This window comes from Octopus sinensis, linkage group LG1 (assembly GCF_006345805.1).
Source record: "Octopus sinensis linkage group LG1, ASM634580v1, whole genome shotgun sequence".
NCBI lineage: Eukaryota > Metazoa > Mollusca > Cephalopoda > Octopoda > Octopodidae > Octopus > Octopus sinensis.
The window spans coordinates 112,592,468-112,619,864 of NC_042997.1; the positions used below are offsets into that span (position 1 = coordinate 112,592,468).

General features: G+C 39.9%; 1 protein-coding gene across 1 annotated transcript in view; it reads right to left on the bottom strand.

Annotated features, from left to right (window-relative positions):
* Positions 1 to 27,397, bottom strand: part of LOC115220578 (hydrocephalus-inducing protein-like) — a 175,731-nt gene that overhangs the window by 57,031 nt on the left and 91,303 nt on the right. The window contains exons 28-34 of the mRNA XM_029790763.2: positions 25,063 to 25,274; positions 15,945 to 16,209; positions 11,648 to 11,842; positions 11,022 to 11,168; positions 7,618 to 7,857; positions 3,701 to 3,803; positions 2,553 to 2,654 (exon numbers count right to left, since the gene is read on the bottom strand). Of these exons, the coding sequence (XP_029646623.2) occupies positions 2,553 to 2,654; positions 3,701 to 3,803; positions 7,618 to 7,857; positions 11,022 to 11,168; positions 11,648 to 11,842; positions 15,945 to 16,209; positions 25,063 to 25,274 (1,264 nt within the window). The remainder of the gene's footprint in view (positions 1 to 2,552; positions 2,655 to 3,700; positions 3,804 to 7,617; positions 7,858 to 11,021; positions 11,169 to 11,647; positions 11,843 to 15,944; positions 16,210 to 25,062; positions 25,275 to 27,397) is intronic.

Here is a 27,397-nt window from a genome sequence, read left to right on the forward strand (position 1 = left end):
TCATTGCCAGTACTGCCTGATTGGCCCCCGTGCCGGTGGCACGTAAAAGCACTCACTACACTCTCGGAGTGGTTGGCATTAGGAAGGGCATCCAGCTGTAGAAACTTTGCCAGATCAAGATTGGAGCCTGGTGCAGCCATCTGGTTCGCCAGCCCTCACTCAAAATTGTCCAACTCATGATAGCATGGAAAGCGGACGATAACCGATGATGATGATGATGATTACCTAATTTTTTTACTAATTTTGTATATTCCTAAATTAAAATGTTGGTGTTGATCTGGAAACATCATAATCAATATGGTGCTGTGTTGTATTGCACCCTCCTTGCATTTATCAATGGGTACATGCAGTATCCCTAATCTCAGTCTGAGCATAAGTACCTAATGTTAGCTCCTGTCCCTCTATTATACTTTCACCTTCTCGCATCACCTGACACAAAGCCACCTCCCTTAACACTACCTCAACTCTCAATTGAAGTAGCTTGCTTTTCAAGTTGCTTAGAATTTCTCACAAGTTTTGATGCCACGTATAAAGTGCCCAGTGCACTCTGTAATGTGATTCTGTTCATCGTTGTCATTCATCCTCATCATTAAATATCTGTTTTTCATGCAGGCATGGGTTGGGCAAGTCAGAAGTCTGCTCCAGGTCCCATTGCTGTTTTGGCATGGTTTCTTCAGCTGGATGCCCTTCCTAATGCTTCAGGCCAACCAAAGACACAAAGACACACACACACACATAATGGGCTTCTTTCAGTTTCCGTCTACCAAATCCACTCACAAAGCTTTGGTTTGCCAAACCAGCAATGGGACTTGGGGCAGACTTCTGACTTGCCAGCCCCTGTTGAACCATCCAACCCATACTCTTTTACTTGTTTCAGTCATTTGACTGTGGCCATGCTGGAGCACCGCCTTTAGTTGAGCAAATCAACCCCAGGATTTATTCTTTGTAAGCCTAGTACTTATTCTATCGGTCTCTTTTGCTGAAACGCTAAGTTACGGGGACGTAAACACACCAGCATCGGTTGTCAAGCAATGTTGGGGGGACAAACACAAACACATAAATACACACACACATACATATATATACGACGGGCTTCTTTCAGTTTCCATCTACCAAATCCATTCACAAGGCTTTGGTCGGCCCGAGGCTATAGTAGAAGACACTTGCCCAAGGTGCCACGCAGTGGGAATGAACCCAGAACCATGTGGTTGGGAAGCAAGCTACTTACCACACAGCCACTCCTGCACCCATGCCAGCATGAAAAACATATTTAATGATGATGATGAACGACAATGATGAACAAAACTATAAAATCTAAAGACACAACATCCCCAAATCTTTTATCTTTTACTTGTTTCAGCCATTAGACTGTGGTCATGCTGGGGCACAGCCTTACAGAATTTTTAGTCAAATGAATCAATTCCAGTCCCTTTTCTTTTAAAGCCTCGTACTTATTCTATCAGCCTCTTTTGTCAAATGATGGTGGTGGGCGTGACAAACATAGACACAAAGACACACACATAATGGGTTTCTTTCAGTTTCTGTCTACCAAATCCACTCACAAGACTTTGGTTGGCCTGAAGCTATAATAGAAGACACTTGCCCATGGTGCCACACAGTGGGACTGAACCTGGAACCATATGGTAGGGAAGCAAACTTCTTCCCACTAAATTGTTATTTTAAATGATATTTATTCTTTAAACTATTAATAAAATTACAGAGATGTACTTGCATAGCAAGTGACCTGATCTGAGATTGTGTGCTGGAACAAAAACAATTGCAGCATGCAAGGTGCTTACAAGCCATTTAAAAACACAAAAATTGTTAGATTCACTTCAACATTTAAATTTAATTTGCCAAAATATTTTTGGCGCTTTGAGATGGCAACCTGTTCATTGACAAAACTCCATGCTGGAATTTTGTCAGTGAACAGGTCGCAGTCTCAAAGCAACGAAAATATTTTGGCAAATTGAATTTAAATGTTGAGTGAATCTAACGGATTTTGTGTGTTTTTATATGGCTTATAAATACTTTCCACGCTGCAATTATTAGTAAAATGAAACAAGATTTTCCACTTCAAATCACCAATAAATAAATATTTTACACCAACCATTATCATCATCATCGTTTAACATCCATTTTCCATGCTGGCATGGGTTGGACGGTCCGACTGGGGTCTGGGAAGCCAGGAAGCTGCACTAGGCCCCAATCTGATCTGACAGTGTTTATACAGCTAGATGCCCTTCCTAATACCAACCACTCTGGAAGTGTAATGGGTGCTTTTTACGTGCCACCAGCACAGGGGCCAGAGGTGCTGGCATTGACCACAATCAGATATTGCTTTTTACGTGCTACCGGCATGGAGGTCACACTACAATTTCCATTTGATTTGATTTTGATATTGCTGTTGATGTACTTGACTCAATAGGTCTCCTCAAGCATGGCATGTCGCCCTACGATCCAAGGTACTTTTGAGTGGGCTGGTTATGTGACACTAGTGTCAATAAAGTTTTTTTTATCAGAAAAAACAACAAAGGAAAGTTTGTTCTTACCCTCTTTGACGTCTTGCTCTTGGGTGTCCTCAGAAACTGAGCTCAACAAACTCATTCCTTCTTTGTGGAACTTCTCCATTTCTTCAAGTCTTTTCTTCCGTGCTAAAAGAAAAAAAAATTTAAGATTTTAAAAAATCAAGAAAAAGGTTCCAATAAAATCTCTGTGGCTGTGTGGTAAAAAGTTTGCTGCCTAACCACATGGTTTTGGGTTCAGTCCCACTGCGTGGCACCTTGGGCAAGTGTCTTCTGAGTGGATTTGGCTGAAGGAAACTGAAAGAAACCTGTTGGTGATATGCTATGCTTGAGAAAACCCATCAAGCCAAATGAAATCATAGTTGTATCTGATGCTGGTGTCACATAACTGGCATCCATGCCAGTGGCACGTAAAAAGCACCTTTCAAGCGTTGGGCCTCACAGAGGCTGAGCTCCTTTTGAGTGTTGGGCCTCACGGAAGCAATGATCAAGATCTTTGGCATTATGTTGTGCTTGGGAAGAAGACCCATCAAATGCCAAGTAAAATCACAGTCATAGCAGATATTGGTGTCACACAAATTGACACATAAATTCACCCACTACACTCTCGGAGTGGTTGGTGTTAGGAAGGGCATTCAGCCATAGAAAACCATGCAAAATCAGACTGGAGTCTGGTGCAGCCTTCCAGCTTGCTGACCCTGGTCAAACCATCCAACCCATGCCAGCATGGACAATGGATGCTAAATGATGATGATGATGGTACAAATGTATATATATAAATGTATATCCATGTGTTGGTGTATGTGAGTTAAGCTAAGTGGTGCACTATGAAAACACATCCTAGGTATGGTGGCAGGCAATGAGTAAAAGAACACTATACACACAGTGAGAAACAAAAAAAAACAAGGAATAAATGACAGAGTTGTTAGGGGGGGGGGGCTGCACAGTTATACAAAGGAGAAATTTTTAAATAATTTTATCTTCAATTCTCCTGCAGTTCTTATGATTATTTCATAATCATCATATCAGTCAACATCATTGGGGTACTGGGGTAGCCATGTAACACTTCTAGAGTAAGATGACTATCTCTGTCCCCCAGTATGGCCCACAGTTCAATGACTAAACAAAGTAAATGAAGATAAGAGATGATAAAAAGAAAGTAGAAGTCTTCAAACCTTTATAAAAGTCAAGCAGTTCTTGGGGTAACTTCTCCCCAGCAGCCCGAGGTGGTAAAAGCAAGGTTTTATAATCATCATAGCCTCGCATCAGACGAAGAATCTGTTAGAATTAGAAATAGCGTTTCTTAAATTAAATCCTCAACGAGAGAGAAAAAAATTTTTATTCAAAACCAATTTCTTCATAACAAAAGATTAATATTTTTAGCTAACAGAATCGTTAACACACCTGACAAAATGCTTAATGGCATTTCATCCATCTTCACACTGAGTTAAAATTCCACCAAGGTCAACTTTGCTTTCATCCTTTCGGGGTCAATAAAATAAGTACCAGTTGGACACTGGGGTCAATCTAATCAATTTACTCACCCTCCCCTGATATTGCTGGCCTTGTGCCGAAATTTGAAATCAATATTTTCATTTAAAGTCATAATACGGTAAACATAATGATTTTTAAAAGTAATGTTGGTTCTGAGACATCATTATCTACTCTTCATCCATTAATTTTGTTTGTTTCATTCACATTTTACACTGACCCATCCACCCCACCTAGCCACCATATTATGTCTCCTCCTCCTCCACCACCACCACCACCAGATGTCTCTTACCCTTTTCATGCACTACACCTGCCTCTTTCTCCCCTCCAACTCCTGCCACCACGTCATCTCACTCGCTCTCTCTCTCATCCCCACCCCATTTACTGTATCCTCATTACTATTCTACTCCACTCCTCACCCCTTTTTCTGCACTGTCAGTCATCTCCTACTCTACCCTACTTCCCCCAACTCATGCATAATCGGTCGGCCTTTTACTCCTTATTTACCATTCACTGCACCCACCCTTCAACCTTGCCCGGCCTTTAAGGTTGTTGTCTACTTCCCTTCCCCCCACCTTTCACTCCCCTATACACTGTTGCAACCTCCATCCACCCCCACTTCTGAGTCTCTTGTCCCCCACCTCATTTCTACTCATCTCATACCATGAAGGTCCACACAGATGCCTCATCACCACCACTTTGCTCTCCATCACCTCAGTCACTTCTACTCTCTCTCTTAAAATGTGAGGAGTCATTATAGCTACTCTGCAGCAAGAAAGCTGTCCTTCTCTGGTCCCTTCTCTCACACAGTTACCTCTCAACTCCTAGGGTAAAGCCACCTCTATTGGGATTGTAATCTTGCAAGCTGCATGGTGACCTCACTGGTGCTGGTGCCATGAAAAACATATCTAGTACATTTCTATATTTAAGAGATGAGGAATTATGTACATTATTTACATTTGACAGATATTTGTCCTCATCTTGTTTGTTGTTAACACAACGTTTTGGCTGATATACCCCCCAGCCTTCATCAGGTGTCTTGGGGAAATTTCAAACATTAGGAATGAGAACCTGATGAAGGCTGGTGGGTATATCAACCAAAACGTTGTGTTAACAACAAACAAGATGATGACAAATATCCATCAAATGTAAATAATGTAAATAATACATCTAACACATGTTGTAACTTCAAGTAATTAACTATGTCACCATAAAAAGCATGGAAACGTATGTGAACATGGTCTGACCAATCAGATCAGCTGGAATGCAACCACATAATGGTAGACTTGAAAGTAAGTTTTGGGAATTTTCCAACCAAATAATTTTGCAGAAGGTTCTCAAAGTTTTGACTAAACGTTATAAAAATCTAGGATACTGAACTGCTACATAGAACAGTTTCACCCTTTCTACTTATTCTTTAATAAGCATGAACATTTTCATATAAATAACTAAAATATTTGATCCAAGAGGACTTAACTATCACATTTACAATCTCATGTATAGTGTTTTATTCAAACAATTGTTGTACATAGATAAATACAAATGTACTGGGTAATATAATATATGTAAACTTATATGTATGGTCAGTGGCAGACTGACCAGGTTGCCAGTTTACCTGATGGCAAATGAGCCCCTGCACCATTAGAGTCCATATATGGGGGCCCATGTTAGTATCTAAGAGGCCCATCTCCTCAAGTTTGAGAATTTTTTATTCACTCCTGGAAGAATACATTATTTCAGCCTGGCTGTGTTTGTAGACAGCTGAAAAGAATATTTTTAATAAAAAAAAAAAAGCATTAAATGAGAGCATTGCAGTTGCAGGTGAGCCCCCTTAGTCTCCTGGCAACCAATATTTTTAGACCCAGTCCACCACGGTGTGTGGTTATTCTAGTCTTCACACACAGCCTGTCTAATATTATGTACTATCAATGACAAACTAATGATTAAAACCTGCTAGAATGATGACTCATCATTGTTGTCATCAACACCGCCACCACCAACATCATAATTGTCATCATCATCATTATGATGAAAAGTCTGTTTTTCATGCTGGCATGGATTGGAGGTTTGATAGGAGCTGGTAAGGTTGGGAACTGCACCAAGTTCCAGTCATCTGTCTCAGCATGATTTCTACAGCTGGATACCCTTCCTAACATCACCCACTTTACAGACTGTATTGGGCGCTTTTCCCATCGAAATGGCACAGGTGCTTTTTATGTGGCATGAGTGGGATCACCAAGTAACTTGTAGGATAAAGACCTCTTAGTTGAGAGAAGAAACAGAACAGAGGGAAGTGGTTGCATGCCAGGTGAGTGGTTAGAGTGTGATAGGAGAAATTATCATCTGACTATAGAGGAGATATTTGGCTACGAGAAAGGAGAAAGAATGAGGGAGACAGTTAGGGAGAAAGATACACCATCAATGAAGTTTATCCAAGGAAATGACCACAGACAGTTTGGCTCCAGTGTTGTGACAGGTGTTAGTGTCAGAAGACAAAGGACCAGAACAGACACCAAAAAAGCATATCTTTTCTGATCCTCTAATGGTTGCACCAACCTACTGTCTTGGATCGGAATTTTTTTATTTACCTCAAAAGGATGGAAGGTGAAGTTTACCCTAGCAGGATTTGAACTCAGAGTACAGACATTCAGAATAACTACCACAAAATAATTTACCTGGAACTCTAACAACTCAGAGCTAGTTTGTTGCCCAAATAGCAAGTATAAAAATTATGATGATGATGATAATAATAATGGAAATAAATACAGAAAAGTCCCTTACAATCAGCCAGTGGTGTTCCCAACCATTTCTTGCCTGCGGACCCCTTTGATTTCTATTTTGCTCCACTGGAACGCCCATAACCATTTGAAGTTTTAAAATATCATATTTTTTTTTTATGATTAAATATTATTAGGAATTCAGTTCAATATTTATGAGATGAGGAATTATATACATTATTTATATTTGATGGATATTTATCCTAATCTTGTTTGTTATTAACACAACGTTTCGGTTGATATACCCTCCAGCCTTCATCAGGTGTCTTGGAGAAATTTTGAACCTGGGTTCTCATTCCTCAGGTATTTTTCGATGTTATTATTATTATTATTATTATTATTATTATTGTTCAGGCCACTGCCTGGAATTGAACTCAGAATCTTGGGGTTAGCAGCCTGTGCTCTTAACCCCAAGATTCCAGGTTCAATTCCAGGCAGTGACCTGAATAATAATACTAATAACATCGAAAAATACCTTGGAATGAGAACCCAGGTTCAAAATTTCCTCAAGAAACCTGATGAAGGCTGGAGAGTACATCAGCCGAAACGTTGGATTAACAACAAACAAGAGGAGGACAAATATCCGTCAAATGTAAATAATGTAAATAATGTATTATTAGGAATTGTATAAAAACAATTGTTAAAATATTTTGTGTGTTGAACAAGTATAATGAATCTATTGCTAATTATCAATGACAAAATCATATAAGGACACCCCCCACCCCACCAAGGGCCATGTGGACCCCAGTAGAGAACCACTGATATAGGCAATGAAAACCTTTTCAATAAATCCCATTTTACTTCATCTCAAATATTGGAATTACCTTTTCTTCTTCAAGATAGTTGCTATCAAAGTCCACACTGTAGAATTCTATTGGGAAATCGCATGGATTCTTCACAATCACTTCTTTCTCATCCCCGCAACTGTGTGGAAGAATTGGTCTGTATGTGACGTGTTCTTCCAACAACTCAAGAACTGGTTCAATGCCATTTCCTTTACACTGAAGAATGATTCTTTCACTGCTTTGGGCAATTCGGATTGGTATTCTCTTTTCATACAATTTCTTCAAAAAACAATACAATTTCTATTTAAATGGAATTTTTTTTTTTAAATGGATTTAAAAAAAAAAACAAAAACAAAAATCTTCAATATTCTCCTGAATTCTCAATATTCAAACGTTTCTAAGTATATAAATCAGAGAGGAAGTGATTTGGAAAGAAGCTGCTGTTCTTTTTTTAAAGAAAAATGTCATTCATGAGATAACGGGAGGTGGTGGAGTTTTTGAGTTTTACAAATAAAATTTGTAATAAATTTTCATGTGTACAAAGAATAATGAGAGCCAAAACAATGACAATCATCATCATCATCATCATTTAACGTCCATTATTTCCCGCTGGCATGGGTTGGATGGTTTAACAGGGGCTGGTAAGGCCAGGAGCCACCCCAAGCTCCATTGTCAATTTTGGTATGGTCTCTACAGCTGGATGCCCTTCCCAATGCCAACCACTTGACAGAGTGTACTGGGTACTTTTTATGTGGCACCAGTGCTTACCATGTGGCATGAGTGCTGACAGAGTCAACCACTAACTGACAAGACAAAAATGAGGTGCATATTCGTTTTTAATTTTCTAGCACATTCCAACATATTAGAAGCTAACAACTTCAGACAATGCATGTTCACAAAACACTTGATTCATTGATATAAGGGGCCTTTGAGAGAGAGCAGTGTTTGAACCTGGCCATATCTTTTCAATAAGTCTAAACAAGAATGGTGGCTCTTGTTTATAGAATTCAGGAAACAAAATTATTTTACGAAGCATGCCGATGCCTGCTGTCGCAGAGAATGTTGAAATATTCTCTTTCAAATGCTATTTTGACAAAAGACAAAGTCAAAATTGATAACTCGCTCTCCTCTTATCTCAACATCACAAATGAGCATTTGTGATGGCCAGAAATGAGTTCAAACATCTTCTGTATATTCTGATAAAAATAAATACATAGCAGGGTCTCTATACCCAAACATAATCTGTTCTGGAGTCCTGTTCATTAATTAAACTGTTTCTTACAGGAGTAATTAAAATACATATAAATAGTGGGGGGGATGTCATTTATTCTAAGCCTCACCCAAACTCTACATAAAGCATGAAATGATGCTTTATTTGTCCATCCACTAACAGGAAATACATAAATATATGTATATATCATCATCATCATCACTGTTTAAGATCTGTTTTCCATGCTGGCATGGGCTGGATGGTTTGACTGGGGTCTGGGAAGCGAGAAGGCTGCACCAGGCTCCAATCTGATCTGGCAATGTTTCTACAGCAAGATGCCCTTCCAACGCCAACCACTCCAAGAGTGTAGTGGGTGCTTTTTACGTGCCACCAGCACAGAGGCCAGAGAGGGCTAGCATCAACCATGATTGGATGGTGCTTTTTATGTACCACCGGCACAGAAGCCAGTCAAGGCAATGCTGGCATCAGCCACATTTGAGTGGTGCTTTTTCTGTATATATATATAATGTATGTATGTATCATCATCAGCATCATCATCATCATCATTTAACGTCCGTTTTCTATGCTAGCATGGGTTGGACGGTTCGACTGGGGTCTGGGAAGCCAGGAGGCTGCACCAGGCTCCAATCTGATCTGGCAATGTTTCTACAGCTGGATGCCCTTCCTAACGCCAACCACTCCATGAGTGTAGTGGGTGCTTTTTACATGCCACCATCATAGATGCCAGGGGAGGCTGGCAGCGGCCACAATCGGTTGGTGCTTATATATATATCATCATCTGGTATGGGTCAGATGGTTTGACTGGGCCTGATGAGGTGGGGAACTGCACCAGGTTCCAGTCTGATTTGGCATGGTTTTTTCCACAGTTGGATGCCCTTCTTAATGCCAACCACTCCAGGAGTGTAATGGGTGCTTTTACATGCCACTGGCACGGGTGCTGAACATGTGTGTGTATGTGTGTGCAGCATTTGTTCCTTTGTCTTGCTTATGTTTTTAGCAAAAACAATATAGGCGCAGGAGTGGCTGTGTGGTAAGTAGCTTGCTTACCAACCACTTGGTTCCAGGTCCATTCCCACTGCGTGGCACCTTGGGCAAGTGTCTTCTACTATAGCCTTGGGCCGACCAAAGCCTTGTGAGTGGATTTGGTAGATGGAAACTGAAAGAAGCCCATTGTATATATATATATATATATATGTATGTATGTATGTATGTGTGTGTGTGTGTATGTTTGTGTGTCTGTATTTGTCCCCCCAACATCTCTTGACAACTGACGGTGGTTTATTTACGTCCCTGTAACTTAGCGGTTCAGCAAAAGAGACCGATAGAATATGTACTAAGCTTCCAAAGAATAACTCCTAGGGTCGATTTTCGTTGCACCCCTTAAACCCCATCCCCAAGCTTCTGTGTGTGCGTGTATGTTGTCTACTCATGATCTTTTGTTCAAATTTTAAACCATTAAACAAATGGTCTTCCAAACTCATGTGGAATTTCGTCTTGGTTCATTCATCAAATTCCATGTTGCAGGAAAACTATTATTCAATTAGTTTATTTAGAGAATTATTTTTTTTCTTCTTCTCCTTCTTAACCATCATCATCATCATCATCCTTTTACGTCTTTTTTTCCCTATGGCATGGGTTCTTTGCAATAGTAATTTCCATCATTTGAAATTCGAATTATTGTTCCCAATATGGGTAAAACATTGTCTTTCAGTCTTGGATACAACAAGATAAAATATTAGTCATTAACATGGTAGAGCTACAAGATTTGGGGAAATAAATCTCTCTCATCCACCTCTGATACGGCACCAAAATTCTTCATTAAGGATGGCTCAACAAGCTATTAAGTGGAATATTTCTTTGAGGATTTCCTTTGTGTTTAGAGAGCATCTCCATTTGCTTGTTTATTTAATGTCTGTTTTTCAGGGTCAACATGAGGTTTTTTTTTGGGGGGGGGGATCTTTTTTGAGACAAGATTTTATAGCTGGATGCTCTTCCTGTCACCAACCTATAGCAGTTTCTCAAACATAGGTTGTTTCTTATTTATTCCAAAGGCCTTCAAACACACAGAGCAACTGGTCAAAATATCAACAAGAAATGTAAACATTTTATTACCAGTAGCGACAAGCAAAGCAACGGAATGTCAATATTCATGTACACTGGGGGGGGGGGACACAGCAAGAAAAAAAGAGAGAGAGATGAATACAAAAATTACCCCTTCCGTTGGCATGAATTTTACTTGAATATTTACTCTTTGTCCTGGCTGGAGTACTCCTGAGGGAGGAATTATTTCAAAGTTCTTACGTGGTCTCATGGCCAATGCAGCTTTTTTATTTGCTGTGTCTTGTGCTTCATTTTTGGCCTAAGAGAAGAACAATTCACTGGATGAGAATTTCTAAGAAATGCCAAAGCATGAATTCTTTCAGGATCACAAAAATTACTGTTGTAACTTCAACATTTTGATTAAATATTACTCTTTCCAAACATTCAAATCTTTACATCTCCAAAAATAATTCTAACCCCTTTGACATCAAAACCCACCCAAAACCCTTGGTTCTGCGAAACAAACTTCCTGTTCTAAAGCGATCTAAGTTAAAATTCTTTCCACCAAAATTTCAAGTTGATTCCAAACACTGCTTTAATAATGGTAAAGTTATTTTACTAAATTCTTTGTTATTTTCAAAATTAACTGAAATAAATGAAGTGTATTTGAACATAAATATGGTAACAAAAGGGTTAAAGTGATCTAAATTAAAACATTTGTATTTCAAAAGAAATATGGTAACAAAAGGGTTAAACATGAGCAATATTACAGCTGTAAATATTTTTAAGAGGGCTTACCTGATTTTTCTTGGACGAAGATGGAAGATAGCTCCATTCACATTGAACATATTGGTGGTTATGAAGTTGGGTGCTCATTATTTTACACTCACCACATTTCACATTTTCAAAATCCAGTATATCATGAGAAACTTCCATATCAGGCATGGTGATATGAGCGCGAAGAGACACAATAATTTGTGGGCCATTTGTTATCTATTAATGATGTCACAAATAAAATTAATAAACAAAAAAAAAACAAAAAAAATAAATGAAATGAAATGTTAAAAAACAGTTATAAGTTCTGCAACACACCACCACCACCATCATCATTTAATGTCCATTTTCCACGCTGGCATGGGTCAGGCATTTAATAGGATCCAACTAGCTGGAAGACTGCTTTATGTTCCAATACATACTTTGGTTTGGTTCCTATAGGTGGGTGCCATTCCTTATGCCAGCCACTTTACAGTGTGTACTGGGTGCTTGGCATGTAAAAAGCACTATCCAAACATGATCGATGACAGGCCCGCTTAACTGGTCTTGTGCAAGTGGTACATAAAAAGCACCATTCGAGCGTGGTCGATGCCAGTACCGCCTGACTGGCTCCTGTACTGGAGGCATGTAAAAAGCACCCACTATAGTCTCGGAGTGGTTGGCATTGGGAAGGGCATCCAGCTGTAGAAACCTTGCCAGATGAGATTGGATCCTGGTGCAGCCATTGTCTCTTCAAACCTCAAACCGTCCAACCCATGCCAGCATGGAAAACGGATGTTAAACAATGATGATGATGATGATTAACATTAGTGAGATCACCAAGTAAGTCACATGACAAAGAAAAAGGCCCTGAGTCAGCAGGTAATAAAGGGACAGGTGACTTAATACCAGGTATTGATAAATTAAAGTATGATAGAGGGACTGGCATAGGTGTCTTACTATAGGGGAGATATGTGGCCAACCCACAGTATATAAGGGTGGGTGAGGGTAGGTGATGGTGGTGATGGGGTGGCAGGGTGGACTCTCAAGATACAAGAAGGTAAGTTTGAGAGAGAATACAAAACATCAGGAATGGTGAGTGGACAAATGGGTTAGGGTTAGGTGAGAGGAGAGTGAGAGATGGTTATAGATGGGTGTTGAGGTGAATGGAACCAGGGTGGAAATGTGGATAATGGTAAATACCAGTGTGGGGATGGGTGGGGAGGTGAAGGAATGGAAATGGCTGAGAATGGATGATGTGATAATGGCAGGAGAGAAAGGGTGGAGAACAGCAGTGAAATAAACCTGTAGATGGATCAGAAAATATACATTTATTATATGAGAGCCATGTCAGGTAAATAGAGGTACATGTTCTTTGAAGCAGTTAGGGTGAGATAAGTGATCAAATGTGTTTTTTTTCCTTTTGTAGAAGCAGTTAGGGTGAGATAAATGATCAAATGTTTTTTTTTTTTCCTTTTGTAAAGTGAAAGGAAGATTGTATGATGTATGTGTACAAACTGCACTGTTACATGGTAGTGAGACATGGGCTCTGGATGCAGAGAACATGCGAAGATTAGAGAGGAATGAAGCCAGTATGTTTCGTTGGATGAGCAATATTAGTGCACATGTGCAACAGGGCACTAGTGTATTGAGATAAAAGACATATGAGGAATTAGATGCAGTGTGCAAGAGAGAACGCTGCAGTGGTTTGGTCATGTGATGTGGATGGATGAGGAACAATTGCATAAAGTGAAAGTGGATGGAAGTTGTGGAAGAGGGAGACCCAGGAGGACATGGGAGGAAGTTCTGAAGGTCTGTCTCAAAACACTGAGCCTAACAGAAGAGGTGACAGAGAAAAGAGATATGTAGCACCTTGCTGTACTCAAGAAGACCCACCCACCACATCAGAACTGAGATCCAAAAACCAAGGCACTGGTGCTGGTGTCACATAAAAAAATGATAATGGTGCCATGTAAAAAGCATTGGTGCTGGTGCCACATAAAAAGTACCCAATACACTCTGTAAAGTTGGCATTGGGAAGGGGATCCGGCTGTAGAAACCATACCAAAATAGACTACGGAACCTGGTGTGACTCCTGGCCTTGCCAGCTACTGTTGAACCTATTTCTTTATTGCCCACAAGGGGCTAAACACAGAGGAGACAAACAAGAACAGACAGGCGGATTAAGTCGATTACATCGACCCCAGTGTGTAACTGGTACTTAATTTATTGACCCCGAAAGGATGAAAGGCAAAGCTGACCTCGGCAGAATCTGAACTCAGAACGTAACAGCAGATGAAATACGGCTACACATTTCATCTGGCGTGCTAACATGTCTGCCAGCTCGCCGTTGAACCATCTGATCCATGCCAGCATGGAAAAACAGATGTTAATTGATGATAATGTTGATGATGATATCTTTTACTTGTTTCAGTCATTAGACTGTGCCCATGCTGGGGCAGTACTTATATTTTTTTAAGCCCATCACGTATTCTATCAGTGTCTTTTGCCAAACTGCTAAGCTGCAGGGATGTAAACACAGCAACACTAGTTGTCAAGAGGAGGTGGGGTGGCAAACACAGACATAAAGACACACACATACACACAACAGGCTTCTTTTAGTTTCCAAAGTTTTGGTCAGCCCAAGTCCACAGTAGAAGTCACTTGCCCAAGGTGTCCAGCAGTAAGACTGAACCCAGAACCACATGGTTGGGAAGCAAACTTCTTACCACACAGCCAGAGTTTAACCATGTTTCCATGACATATAAGTGACCAAGATTACAATTCCCTCGCCATCCTGGATGGGATGCCAGTCTGCTACAGGGTTAACTTTTCAACTATTGCTGGAACTCATTAAGAAGTGACTGGACTGGAGCAATGTGAAATGGAGTGCTTGGCTCAAGAACATAATACACCACCCAGTCCAGGAATTGAAACCGCAATGTTACAATCATGAATACAACGCCCTAACAACTGAAGACAGAAGTGAAATAATGAAAGGTGCAGCCAAACAATATGAAATTTCAATACAGATTGATGAATAGATACATATGGATAGATAGACAGACAGACAAATATATTCATTTATTTTTTCATTCTTTTACTTGTTATAGTCATTTTGACCGTGGCCATGCTGGAACACTGCCTTTAGTCAAACAAACTGACCCCAGAACTTCTCCTTTGTAAGTCTAGGACTTATTCTATCGGTCTCTTTTGCTGAAACTGCTAAGTTACGGGAGACGTAAACACACCAACATCAGTTGTCGAGCGATGGTGGGGGGACAAACACACACACATATGTATGTGTGTAGGGCTTCTTTCAGTTTCCATCTACCAAATCCACTCACAAAATTTTGGTAGGCTTGAGGCTATAGTAGAAAACACTTGCCCAAAGTGCCACGCAGTGGGACTGAACCCAGAACCGTGTGGTTGGCAAGCAAGCTACTTACCACACAGCCACTTCTTTCAGGTTTTGCCTACCAAATCCATTTGCAAGGATTTGGTTGGCTCTGAGCTATAGAAGCCAAGTTACTGTACAATGGAACTGAAAACTGAACCCAAGACCACATGGTTGGGAAGCAAGCTTCATAATCACACAGTCGTCATCATCCTCGTTTAACGTCTGCTTTCCATGCGAGCATGGGTTGGACGATTTTGACTGAGGGATGGTGAACCAGATGGCTGCACCAGGCTCTAATCTTGATCTGGCAGAGTTTCTATAGCTGGATGCCCTTCCTAACGCCAACCACACTGAGAGTGTAATGGGTGCTTTTTACATGCCACTGGCATGGGGGCCAGTCAGGCAGTACTGGCAATGACCTCGCTCGAATCTTTTTACACATGCCACCGGCACAGGTGCCAGTAAGGCGATGCTTGTAATGATCACACTTGAATGGTGCCCTTTTACGTGCCACCAGCATGGGAGCCAGTTGGCTGCTCTGGTAACGATCATGCTCAGATGGTGCTCTTGGCACCCTACAAGCACGGGCACAAGCGCCAGTAAGGCAACGCTGGTAATGATCACACTTGAATGGCGCCCTTTTATGTGCCACTGGCACGGAAGCCGGTTAGCCGCTCTGTCAAACGATCACACTCATATGGTGCTCTTTGCACCCCGCTAGCACGGATACCAGTCATTGAATTTGCTTTTGCTGAGCTTATAAACAGTAGAAACTACTGTGGCAATATGGCTTCCTACTTCTACACAATTAAACATACAACATTGCTGAGTTCAAAAGGGGAGTAGAAGCAGTCAGTCATTCACAGAATAACAAGACAATTTAACTTGTTGATTCAATCCGCTGCCGCACTGTGTTCAGGAAAATTTGTTTTAGATACTTACACTGATGAGTAGTTTTGTTTCTATGGGGCCCTTGGTAAGATTTGCTCCTCTCGGATCAAATGTCAACTGAAAGCTAGCACTCTCTTGTGGAGGGAGATTCGTAACTTTATGAAGGTCAATTTTAAATCCCCAGTACTGCAGATGTTCATATACAATCTTGAAGGAAACTGAGAGGTTTCCACAATTAGTCAGAGTAACAGTGCGGTTGGTTATCAAACCAAGGATTACAAAGCCAAGGTCCAGTTCATAGATAGGCAAGAAGGGTCTAAAATTAAAAAACGAAGAATAGGAACATATATAAGTCAGTGATCTCTCAATTTCACAGAAAATATACAATAATAAACGATTACAAGGAAGTTATTTTAACTATTCAATATCATCATGATAGATCATTAGCTCCTACACGCATTTTTTTCTCTCCTTGCTTTTTTTCTGTGTATCTTTCTGTCGAAGAGCGTAGGTTCGAAACATAAAAGACTTGTTCTATTTCTATTCCTGAGCACCATACTAATACATTTGTTTGTTTGTACTCCACCTGCCTTAGTCTTTTGTTTATTTTCGTAAACCTTCCCGTTATATATATATATATATATATGTACACATACATACATATATATATATATATAACAATTAATAAGAGGGATGACCACAAAAGTGGATTCCTAATATGCTAAAGATAGACATCAAATCACCTTACCACAAAGAGTGTGTTAGAAAAATCTCAGCAAAAATACCAGAATGCAAAAATGAGCAGGATAAATGAAAATATACAAAATAAAACAATTACCTACATAAACACAAAAGAGGTGACCCTAACAGGACACCTTACATGCTAGAAGGAACAGTCAAAGTCCAAACCACAGTTAAGAGCAATTTCGAAGGGAATGAAAAGTGAAAATATAAAAACATTTACAAAGATGAGACATGCTATTTATATACATATATAGATATACAAGGAGATACCCCAAAGTAACCAGAAACGTTCTCTGTGGGACAAGCCCATTGTAGTTCAGGCTTCTGCTGCTAAAAGCCACTTGATGTGACCCTCAGGCATCAGTCTACCAACTGGCAGTATTGTTTTTAGTCTTACTGCGACATGGTGCATCTTTGTTTTGCAGTGTTTCTTCCCTGTTCATTGATTTTTGTGATGGCTAAAATGAAGGGGTGACATCCGTCCATGAAATTTTGTTTTCTGCTGGAGAAAACAATAGCCAAAACAGTTGTCATGCTTCTAACAGCTTACAAGGTCACTGCCATGAGCAAAACACAAGTTTATAAGTGGTTTTCATACTCTAGGAATGGTCACTTGTCACTTGAAGACCAACCTCGTACAGGGCGACTGACGACCTCCCAAACGAATGAAAACAACACGAAAATTCATTAACTGATCTTGGAGGACTGTCGCTGAACAATTGATGAACTTGTAGATAAGACTGATGTGTACAGGAGCTCATACCAACGAATTTTGAGTGAGGAGCTGCAAATGGAAAGAGTTACAGCTCAAGGAAGATCAAAGGCAGTCAAAACTGAATGCGTGTTCTGAAAGTTGATCCGGACCATTTTTCAAAGGCCATCACTGATGGCAAAAGCTGGTGTTACAGCTACAACCTGGAAACGAAACAGCAATCAACTCAATGGAAGCATTCGATGTCACCACATCCCCCAAAAAAGCATGTTAAGTGAAGTCCAGTGTCAAGATGTTGCTAATTTGTTTCATTGATGAGAAAGGAATTGTCCACTCAGAATTTGTTCTCCTGGTCAAACTGTTAACCAGACATTTTACTTGGCAGTTCTGAAGCATTTGCGAGACGTGGTGAGATGAAGATGCCCCAGCCAATGGCAAAGTGGAGAGTGGTGGTTTCATCATGCACCCCACCTTGACCAAAAATGGCATGACCCCATTTACCCACCTTTCCTATTCCCCCGATCTTGATCCCTGCAATTTTTTTTTTGTTCCCCCAATGAAAACAGTTCTTAAAGGAAAACGTTTTGCAGATGTGGAAGAGGTGAAGAAAAGAAATGATTGAAGCATTAAAAGGCATCACTTTACAAATGTTCCAGGATTCCTTCAAACAGTGGAAAACACATCTGGACCAATGCATTGCTTCAAATGGAGAAGACTTTGAAGGCAATAAAAGTGTAAACATGTAAAAGGGAATAAAATAACATTACAAAATTCCAGTTTCTTTTGGGTAACCCCTCATCATCATCATCATCATCGTTTAACGTCCGCTTTCCATGCTAGCATGGGTTGGACGGTTTAAAAGGGGTATGGGAAGCCCGAAGGCTGTACCAGGCCAGTCAGATCTGGCAGTGTTTCTACAGCTTGATGCCCTTCCTAACGCCAACCACTCCGTGAGTGTAGTGGGTGCTTTTTATGTGCCACCGACACAAGTGCCAGACAAGGCTGGCGAACGGCGTCGCTCGGATGGTGTTTTTTACGTGCCACCGGCACGGAGGCCAGGCAGGGCTGGCACAGCCACGATCGGATGGTGTTTGTTACGTGCCACCAGCACGGAGGCCAGTCGATGCGGTGCAGGCTACGGCCACATTCGGATGGTTTTCTTATGTGCCACCGGCACTGGTACCACAAACTACAAATTCCATTGATGTGAATCGATTTCGATTTGATTTGATTCTTCGATTTTGATTTTCACTTGCCTCAACAGGTCTTCACAAGTAGAGTTATGTGTCCCAAGAAGGAAGGTATGCACAGGTGGACTGACTACATCCCAGGTAGGGGCCACGGGTTATGGCCTCACTTGTCCTGCCGGGTCTTCTCTCGCACAGCATACTTCCAAAGGTTTCGGTCTCTGGTCATTTCCTCGGTGAGATCTAAAGAGCGAAGGTTGTGTTTCACCACCTCATCCCAGGTTTTCCTGAGTCTACCTCTTCCACAGGTTCCCTCAACTGCTAGGGTGTGGCACTTTTTCACACAACTATCTTCATTCATTCTTACCATGCGTCCATACCAGCGTAGACGTCTCATTTGCACACCACAACTGATGCATCTTAGGTCCAACTTTTCTCTCAAGGCACTTACACTCTGTCGGGTATGAACACTGACATTACACATCCATCGGAGCATACTGGCTTCATTTCTTGCGAGCTTACGCATATCCTCAGCAGTCACGGCCCATGTTTCACTGCCATGTAGCATGGCTGTTCGTACACATGCGTCATACAGTTTGCCTTTTACTCTGAGCGAAAGGACTTTTATCACCAGCAGAGGTAAGAGCTCTCTGAACTTTGCCCAGGCTATTCTTACTCTAGCAGTTACACTTTCGGCACATCCACCCCCACTACTGACTTGATCACCTAGGTAACGGAAACTATCAACTATTTCTAGTTTTTCTCCCTGGAATGTGGCGGAAGATGGTCTCTGCGCATTTTCAGCGTTTATTGCACCAGAGCATCTGCCACATACAAAAACTATATTCCTAGTTAGCCTTCCTTTGACATTGCTGCACCTCTTATGTGTCCATAGCTTACACTTGGTGCACCTTATAGAGTTCCTACCTACGCCTTTTCTACAGATCGAGCAGGGCCATCTACCTGAAGGCGTTTGAGATTTGTCTACCTTCCTACTTATTAGGACTTTGGTTTTAGCTAGATTGACTCTGAGGCCCTTCGATTCTAATTCTTGCTTCCACACCTGAAACTTCTCCTCGAGTTCTGATAGTGATTCAGCAATTAGAGCAAGGTCATCAGCATAGAGGAGCTCCCAGGGGCATCCTATCTTGAATTCCTCCGTTATTGCCTGGAGGACTATGATAAATAGGAGGGGGCTGAGGACTGAGCCTTGGTGGACCCCAACCTCCACCCGGAATTCTTCACTGTACACGTTGCCAACCCTCACCTTACTAACAGTGTCCCTGTACATGGCACGCACAGCTCTCACTAACCATTCATTTATCCCTAGTTTCCTCATTGACCACCAGATAACGGAACGGGGGACCCTGTCAAAGGCTTTCTCCAAGTCAACGAAAGCCAGGAACAGAGTTCGTATACATATATACTTTCTCTCTTTACTCTTTTACTTGTTTCAGTCACTTGACTGCGGCCATGCTGGAGCACCGCCTTTAGTCGAGCAAATCGACCCCAGGACTTATTCTTTGGAAGCCTAGTACTTATTCTATCGGTCTCTTTTGCTGAACCGCTAAGTTACGGGAACATAAACACACCACTATCGGTTGTCAAGCGATGTTAGGGGGACAAACACAGACACACAAACATATATACATACACATATATATACATATATGACGGGCTTCTTTCAGTTTCCATCTGCCAAATCCACTCACAGGCTATAGCAGAAGACACTTGCCCAAGGTGCCACGCAGTGGGAATGAACCCAGAACCATGTGGTTGGTAAGCAAGCTACTTACCACACAGCCACTGCTGCGCCTTATATATATATGCATGTGTGTGTGTGTGCTTACTCTGCTATATATATATATAGCAGAGTAAGCACATAAATGTGAAACAAGGTGGAAAAATAGTATTCAAATACCGAAGGTAGAGCAAAATGCTTTATTAATAAAGTATATCATCACCATCATCATATACATATATATATATATAATATATATATATATATATATATATATATATATATATATATATATATATATATATAGAAAGAGAGAGAGAGAGAGAGAGAGAGAGAGAGGAAGGGGAGAGAGGCGGAGGGGAGGGGGAGAGACAATGATTCAAATAAACAGCCTAAACCTTAGGTTTATTTGACCACTGTCTCCACATCCGCTCACTTGGATTCCTCTTATAGACTCTTCTTGCTGACTTGTATATAATACAATTTTATTGAACCTTCAGCTTTTTTTATATGCTAGACCACTGGTGTGAAATCGATGTTAATTAAATTAATATCTAATTTCTCACCCTCATTTTAAATTTATATATATATATATATATAGATATAGATATATTGATAGAAATGATAAGACAACAAAAGAATGAAAGAGACCTTGATATTATGTAAATAGAGGAATTTATCTGTAAATGTAATATGTGATAATTATTCAGTAGCCATGATAAAACTCCGAGTTTCCACTCTGACATCCGAAACTCTGAGTTTTATCATGGCTACCAAATAATTGTCACATATTACATTTACAGATAAATTCCATTATATATATATATATATTATATATACTGGAATTTAGAGAATGGAGTAGGTAAACCCCAGAAGTAGGGTACACAATAAGGGGGTACCCTGCTAGCTATTCATCAGGCCAAACATACCTTGTTTAAATGAAGATTACATTGTTATCAAGGGGTCTCATGTTAACTTGTCAGAGATTTGATCAATCAAATCTCCTGTGAGTTAACATAGGACCCCTTGATGGCAATGTAACCTTCATTTGACTAAGATATGTTTGGCCTGAGTACCCCTCATTCAGTAGTCACTAATCAAGTACTACTAACTACTAATGGAACACCCCTCGTTAAGTAATTACTACTTCCGATGTTTTGCTAGATGTGAAACATACGCAGCTTGGATTTTACCTCTTCTGAAATCGAAATCAAAGTGAAATTCAATGACGGGCACAAGCTCCATTCGAGCGTGATCGTTGACAGAGCGGCTAACTGGCTTCTGTGCCAGTGACACATAAAAGGCACCATTCAAGTGTAATTGTTGCCAGCTTCACCTTACTGGCACTTGTACCCCGTGCTAGTAGGGTGCTAAGAGCACCATCCGAGCATGATCGTTGCCAGAGCAGCTAACTGGCTACCGTGCCAGTGGCATGTAGGAGACACCATTCGAGCGGGATGGTTACTAGCATCGCCTTACTGGCACCTGTGCCGTTGGCATGTGTAAAAAATTCTAGCGAGGTTATTGCCAGTACCGCCTGACTGGCCCCCCATGCTGGTGGCACGTAAAAAGCACCCACTACACTCTCAGAGTGGTTGGCATTAGGAAGGGCATCAAGCTGTAGAAACTCTGCTAGATCAAGACTGGAGCCTGGTGCAGCCATCTGGTTCACCAGCCCAGTCAAACCGTCCAACCCATACTAGCATGGAAAGCGGACATTAAACGATGACGATGATGATGATGTTCCCTAATTCACATACACAGCAACCCCAGCTACTAACTGTAAATTATAAAATAACTTTTTTCAGCTTATCAAACTTCAATATGGGAAAAACTCACAACCTTCTATGCCAATAAACCCCTACTGATACTAAAAGTTGTTTTTTATATACTCTCTATGGACTGCTTGAAGCTTACTAACTACCTACACCTTGATCCTTGGATCTTACCTTTCCATATCATTACATATATATATATATATATATATATATATATATATATATATATATATATATATATATATATATATATATAAAGAAAGTAAGTTAAAGGTTGTGAATCTAACCAACTACGGGATAGTATCTATCCAATATAGTGCTGTATATATAAAAACTCTCTAACAAAGCCAAGAGGCATACCCAAGTACCCTAATTTATCTACAGATTTACAATACACTGAAAAGAAGGAAATAACATATGGGGTACTGGGACCTCTTGGCTGAAACAGCTGTAAGAAATTGCTCTTCTTTCTCTTTTCTCTATTCTAGAAATTACTAATACCTTACACATGTTTTCTGAACTGTTTAAAATAAATAAATGGAAATAACATAATGTCTAACAACTAATGAATAATACTTCAGGATTCCCTCCATTTCCTTCTTGCCATATATATATTTGTGTATGTGTGTGTGTGTGTGTGTGTGTGTGTGTGTGTATGATTGCCCCCCCCCCCATCACCACTTGACAACCTGTGTTGGTGTGCTTACAACCCAGTAACTTAGTGGTTCGGCAAAAGAGACTAATAGAATGAGAACTAAGCTTTAAAAAAAATAAGCTCTGCAGTTGATTTGTTCATCTAAAACCCTTCAAGGCAGTGCTCCAGTATGGCTACAGTCAAATGACTGAAACAAGTAAGAGAATAAAAAAAACATATATATATATAAATAGGTGCAGGTGTGGCTGTGTGATAAGAAGCTTGCTTCCCAACCATATGGTTCTGGGTTCAGTTCCACTGCATGGCACCTTGGGCAAGTGCCTTCTGCTGTTGCCTCGGGCCAACCAAAGCCTTGTGGGTGGATTTGGTAGACAGAGACTGAAAGAAGCCCATCATATATATATATACTGAACCTGGAACCATGTGGTTGGCAAGCAAGCTTCTTACCACACAGCCACATCTGTGCCTATATATATATATATATATATATATATATGTAATCAAAATAAGCAACAAGGATATCCAAGGTAGTGTAGTACAATTGTTTCATGCTACTTCATTTAAGTATTACATCAGTTTTAAAATGTAGAGCACTCTTCAGCCACATATAGAATTTTTTTAATTAAATAGACAATGTTCATTTATACGTATTATACAAAAATTCTATATGTGGCTGAAGAGTGCTCTACATTTTAAAACTGATGTAATACTTACATTGTTTAATTAAATGAAGTAGCATGAAATGATTGTACTACACTACCTTGGATATCTTTGTTGCTTATTTTGATTATAACCACCCGCATTTGATTTATATGGATAATACCATACCAAATTCTGGTGCCTTTAACTTAAGTACCATATTCATCTGAATCTAAATTTTCCTGAACTTATAATACCATACATTGTATGTATATATATATATATATATATATATTAATATTTTCTTATCTTTTATTTCACTTGTCTCAGTTATTTGACTGCAGCCATGCTGGAGCACAGCCTTTTAGTCGAACACATCGACTCCCAGGACTTATTCTTTGTAAGCTTGGTTTTTATTCTATTGGTATCTTTTGCTGAACTGCTAAGTTACGGGAACATGCACACATCAACATCAGCTGTCAAGCCCCAGTGGCGGGAACAAACACAGACACAGAGACACACACATGCATACAAACACACACATATATAAATATATATACAATGGTTTCTTTCAGTTTCCGTCTATCAAATCCACTCACAAGGCTTTGGTCGGCCCAAGGCTACAGTAGAAGACACTTGCCCAAGGTGACACACAATGGGACTGAACCCAAAACCATGTGATTGGGAAGCAAGCTTCTTACCACACAGCCATGCCTACACCTATTTAATAAATACAAAAGTTATACATGAGCTGTTTCAACTACCATGCTCAAAACATGTAGCATTCAGAAGAGCTTGTACAATGCATCATGTTGGATCCAGTAATCCTTCAGGCTCATGTCAAACACCACACTTTTCAAGCATAAAACTTGAAGTAGTTCACATGTAACACCTACACTTATTAAATAAGATTTCATTCTTGCTGAATTCCCAAGAATCTGTGTTTCTTGCAGGCAATGATTGTGACAATAATGGAAATATTCAAAGAAAGTTCAATTTTTGCATTACTGACAAACCCAAAGAAAATTTTAATTGACAAAAAACCCTGAGTTTTCCAAAGATGACATCATCCAAATAAATTTATACACCATAACATGTACTAAGCACTTTTTTTGGCATCATTGATCAAATAAAATATGTCAACACTTGAAATATTTTTTGCTTTGTTTCAAATTTTGGCACAAGATCACTACCAGGATGATTTTTCATCTCCCTCTGATATATTCTGCTTTTGACACATCATGTCTATAAGAGATTTTATCTCAGACAAAAACTGTAGCATCTTGCCTGTGAATGGTGTATATGCATTAAGTATGATACATAAATGGCTATCTCTCTCAATCGTGAAGGCACATGGCTTAATGGTTAGGGTATTTGGCTGATGATTGTAAGGACATCAGTTTGATAGCAGGTGGTGTGATGTATCCTTGAGCAAGATACTTAATTTCACATCACTCCAGTCAACTCTGCTGGCAAAAACTAGTAGTACCAGTAATTCAAAGGACCAGCCTTGTCACATTCTGTGTAATACTGAGTCTCTCTGAGAACTACATTAAGGGTATCCGTGTCTGTGGAGCACTCAGCCACTTGTATGTTAACTTCACGAGCTGGTTGTTCCATTGATCGGATAAACTGGGACTTTCGTCATCATAACCGATGGAGTGCCTGTTGAGTTTCTCTCAATATAAATTCTTGGGAAGAAATGTTGCATACCTTTGTCTCCATAATTTGGAAGAATCCTTTCGAAGAATTCTGGTGTTACTATATATAATCGAAGATGCTCTCTTCTGATCCAATACAAAGGAAGGAATTTCTAAATCTGACCTGCAAATACTATCAGTCTCTGGTCCATTAATATATAAAGTCACAGCAACTCTGTCGATTTCCTTTTGTAATTCTGTCTCTTTAAAAGTTTCTTCTTGTTCCTGAATTTAGACAATGAAATAAAATCAAAAAAATTATCAAATTGAGAGAGACAAACAGACAGACATAGATGGCATGCATGTGTGTGTGTGTGTTTGTCCCACACCACCACTTTACAACCAGTGTTGGTGTGTTTATGTCCCTGTAAATTAGAGACTGATAGAATAAGTACCAGGCTGAGAAAAATATAAGTACTGAAGTTGATTTGTTTGACTAGAAAATCCTTCAAGGCAGTGCTCCAGCATGGCCACCATCTAATGACTGAAACAAATAAACAGTAAAAGATATGTGTGTATGATAGGGGGGAAGCTATTTGTGTCTTCTAGTTCAGTTCCATTAATGTAATCCCGCAGCCAAAAGTTTAATGAAGTAAAAAGCACAAGTCACTTACAGCCCCTTACTTCTAACGGCTTTAATCAATCAATTAACCAAACGAAACTGCAGCCAAGTTGAAAAGCCTTTATCACGTGACCATCAGATTGGGTCACATGTCATAGTCATACAAAACACATGCAACCACAATGACAGTAAAGGCATGTGGCTTAACCCTTTCGTTATTGCATTTATTTAGAGACTAGCAGTATCGCCCGGCGTTGCTCAGGTTTGTAAGGGAAATAACTATAAAGCATTTTTAGAGAGTTATAGCCAAAAAACAGCAAAAAAATGGGAAAAAAATTATGGTAAATTTTTTTTTTAGTTAAAAAAGGTAGAGTTGCGTCCCCTAGACAGTTTGTGCTTCGTGTTTCTGATTGTCGACCCCATGTCGAATTTATCGATTTTTTTCAGAACTGGGGGAACTTTTCAAAATTTTCACTGCGTTAGTTTTGAATTATGGCATTGGGCTATGTGTGTGTCAAGTTTCATCAGAATCGGTTGAAAGCCGTGGTCAGGGTGAGGGTACAAGCAAACAGACACACAGAAACACGCACAGACAAACTGCCGTTTATATAGAGAGAGATGCCCTGTGTTTCTTTCAATTAATTTTAAATATAACAAAGAATTTAGTAAAATAATTTAGTTACCATTAAGCTAGTGTTAGGAACATAAATTGTGACTAAGGTTTGGTGGAAGGTTTGGTGGAAACTTTTGAAAACAAGACATTTGTACTACAGAGCTAGAGCTGGTTTCAAGCAGGTTGGTAACGAAAGGGTTAAGAATTGTTTCTCTATTATATATTTTGATCCTTTTGTTACCATATTTCTGTTGAGATGCCCTGTGTTTCTTTCAATTACTTTAAATATAACAAAGAATTTAGTAAAATAACTTAGTTACCAATAAGCTAGTGTTAGGAACATAAATTGTGACTAAGATTTGATGGAAGATTTTAATTCAAAACTTATGAAAACAAGACTTCTTTGACCAGGGCTGGCAAGCTGGAAGGCTACACCAGACTCCAGTCTGATTTGGTATGGTTTCTATGTCTGGATGCCCTTTCTAACGCCAACCACTCTGAGAATATAATGAGTGCTTTTACATGCCACAGCACGGGTGCCATTTGTGTGACACCGGTATCTGCCACAACTGTGATTTTGCTCGGCTTGATGGGTCTTCTTCTCAAGCACAACATAATCCTTTCTATAATAGGCACAAGGCCTGAAATTTTGGGAGGGGGATAGTCAATTACATCGACCCCAATACTCAACTGGTACTTAATTTATCGACCCCAAAAAAAATGAAAGGTAATGTCAACCTTGGCGCAATTTGAACTCAGAATATAGGTGACGGGCGAAATACTGCTAAGCATTTCGTCCAGTGTGCTAACAATTCTGCCAGCTCGCCACTTTTCAAGCACAACATAATGCCAAAGGTCTTGGTCATTGCCTCTGTAAGGCCCAACACTTGAAAGGAGCTCAACCACTTTGCCTCTGTGAGGCCCAACGTTCCTGAACTAGAAGACACAAGTAGCTTCCCCCCTATCATACACACATATCTTTTACTGTTTATTTGTTTCAGTCATTAGATGGTGGCCATGCTGGAGCACTGCCTCGAAGGATTTTCTAGTCAAACAAATCAACCTCAGTACTTGGTGCTTTATACGTGCCACAGCATGAATGCCAGTTAAACATAATTCTTAAACAATAATATTTTTTAAATGACAAAAAAAAACTATAAAAAAAAGGAAACA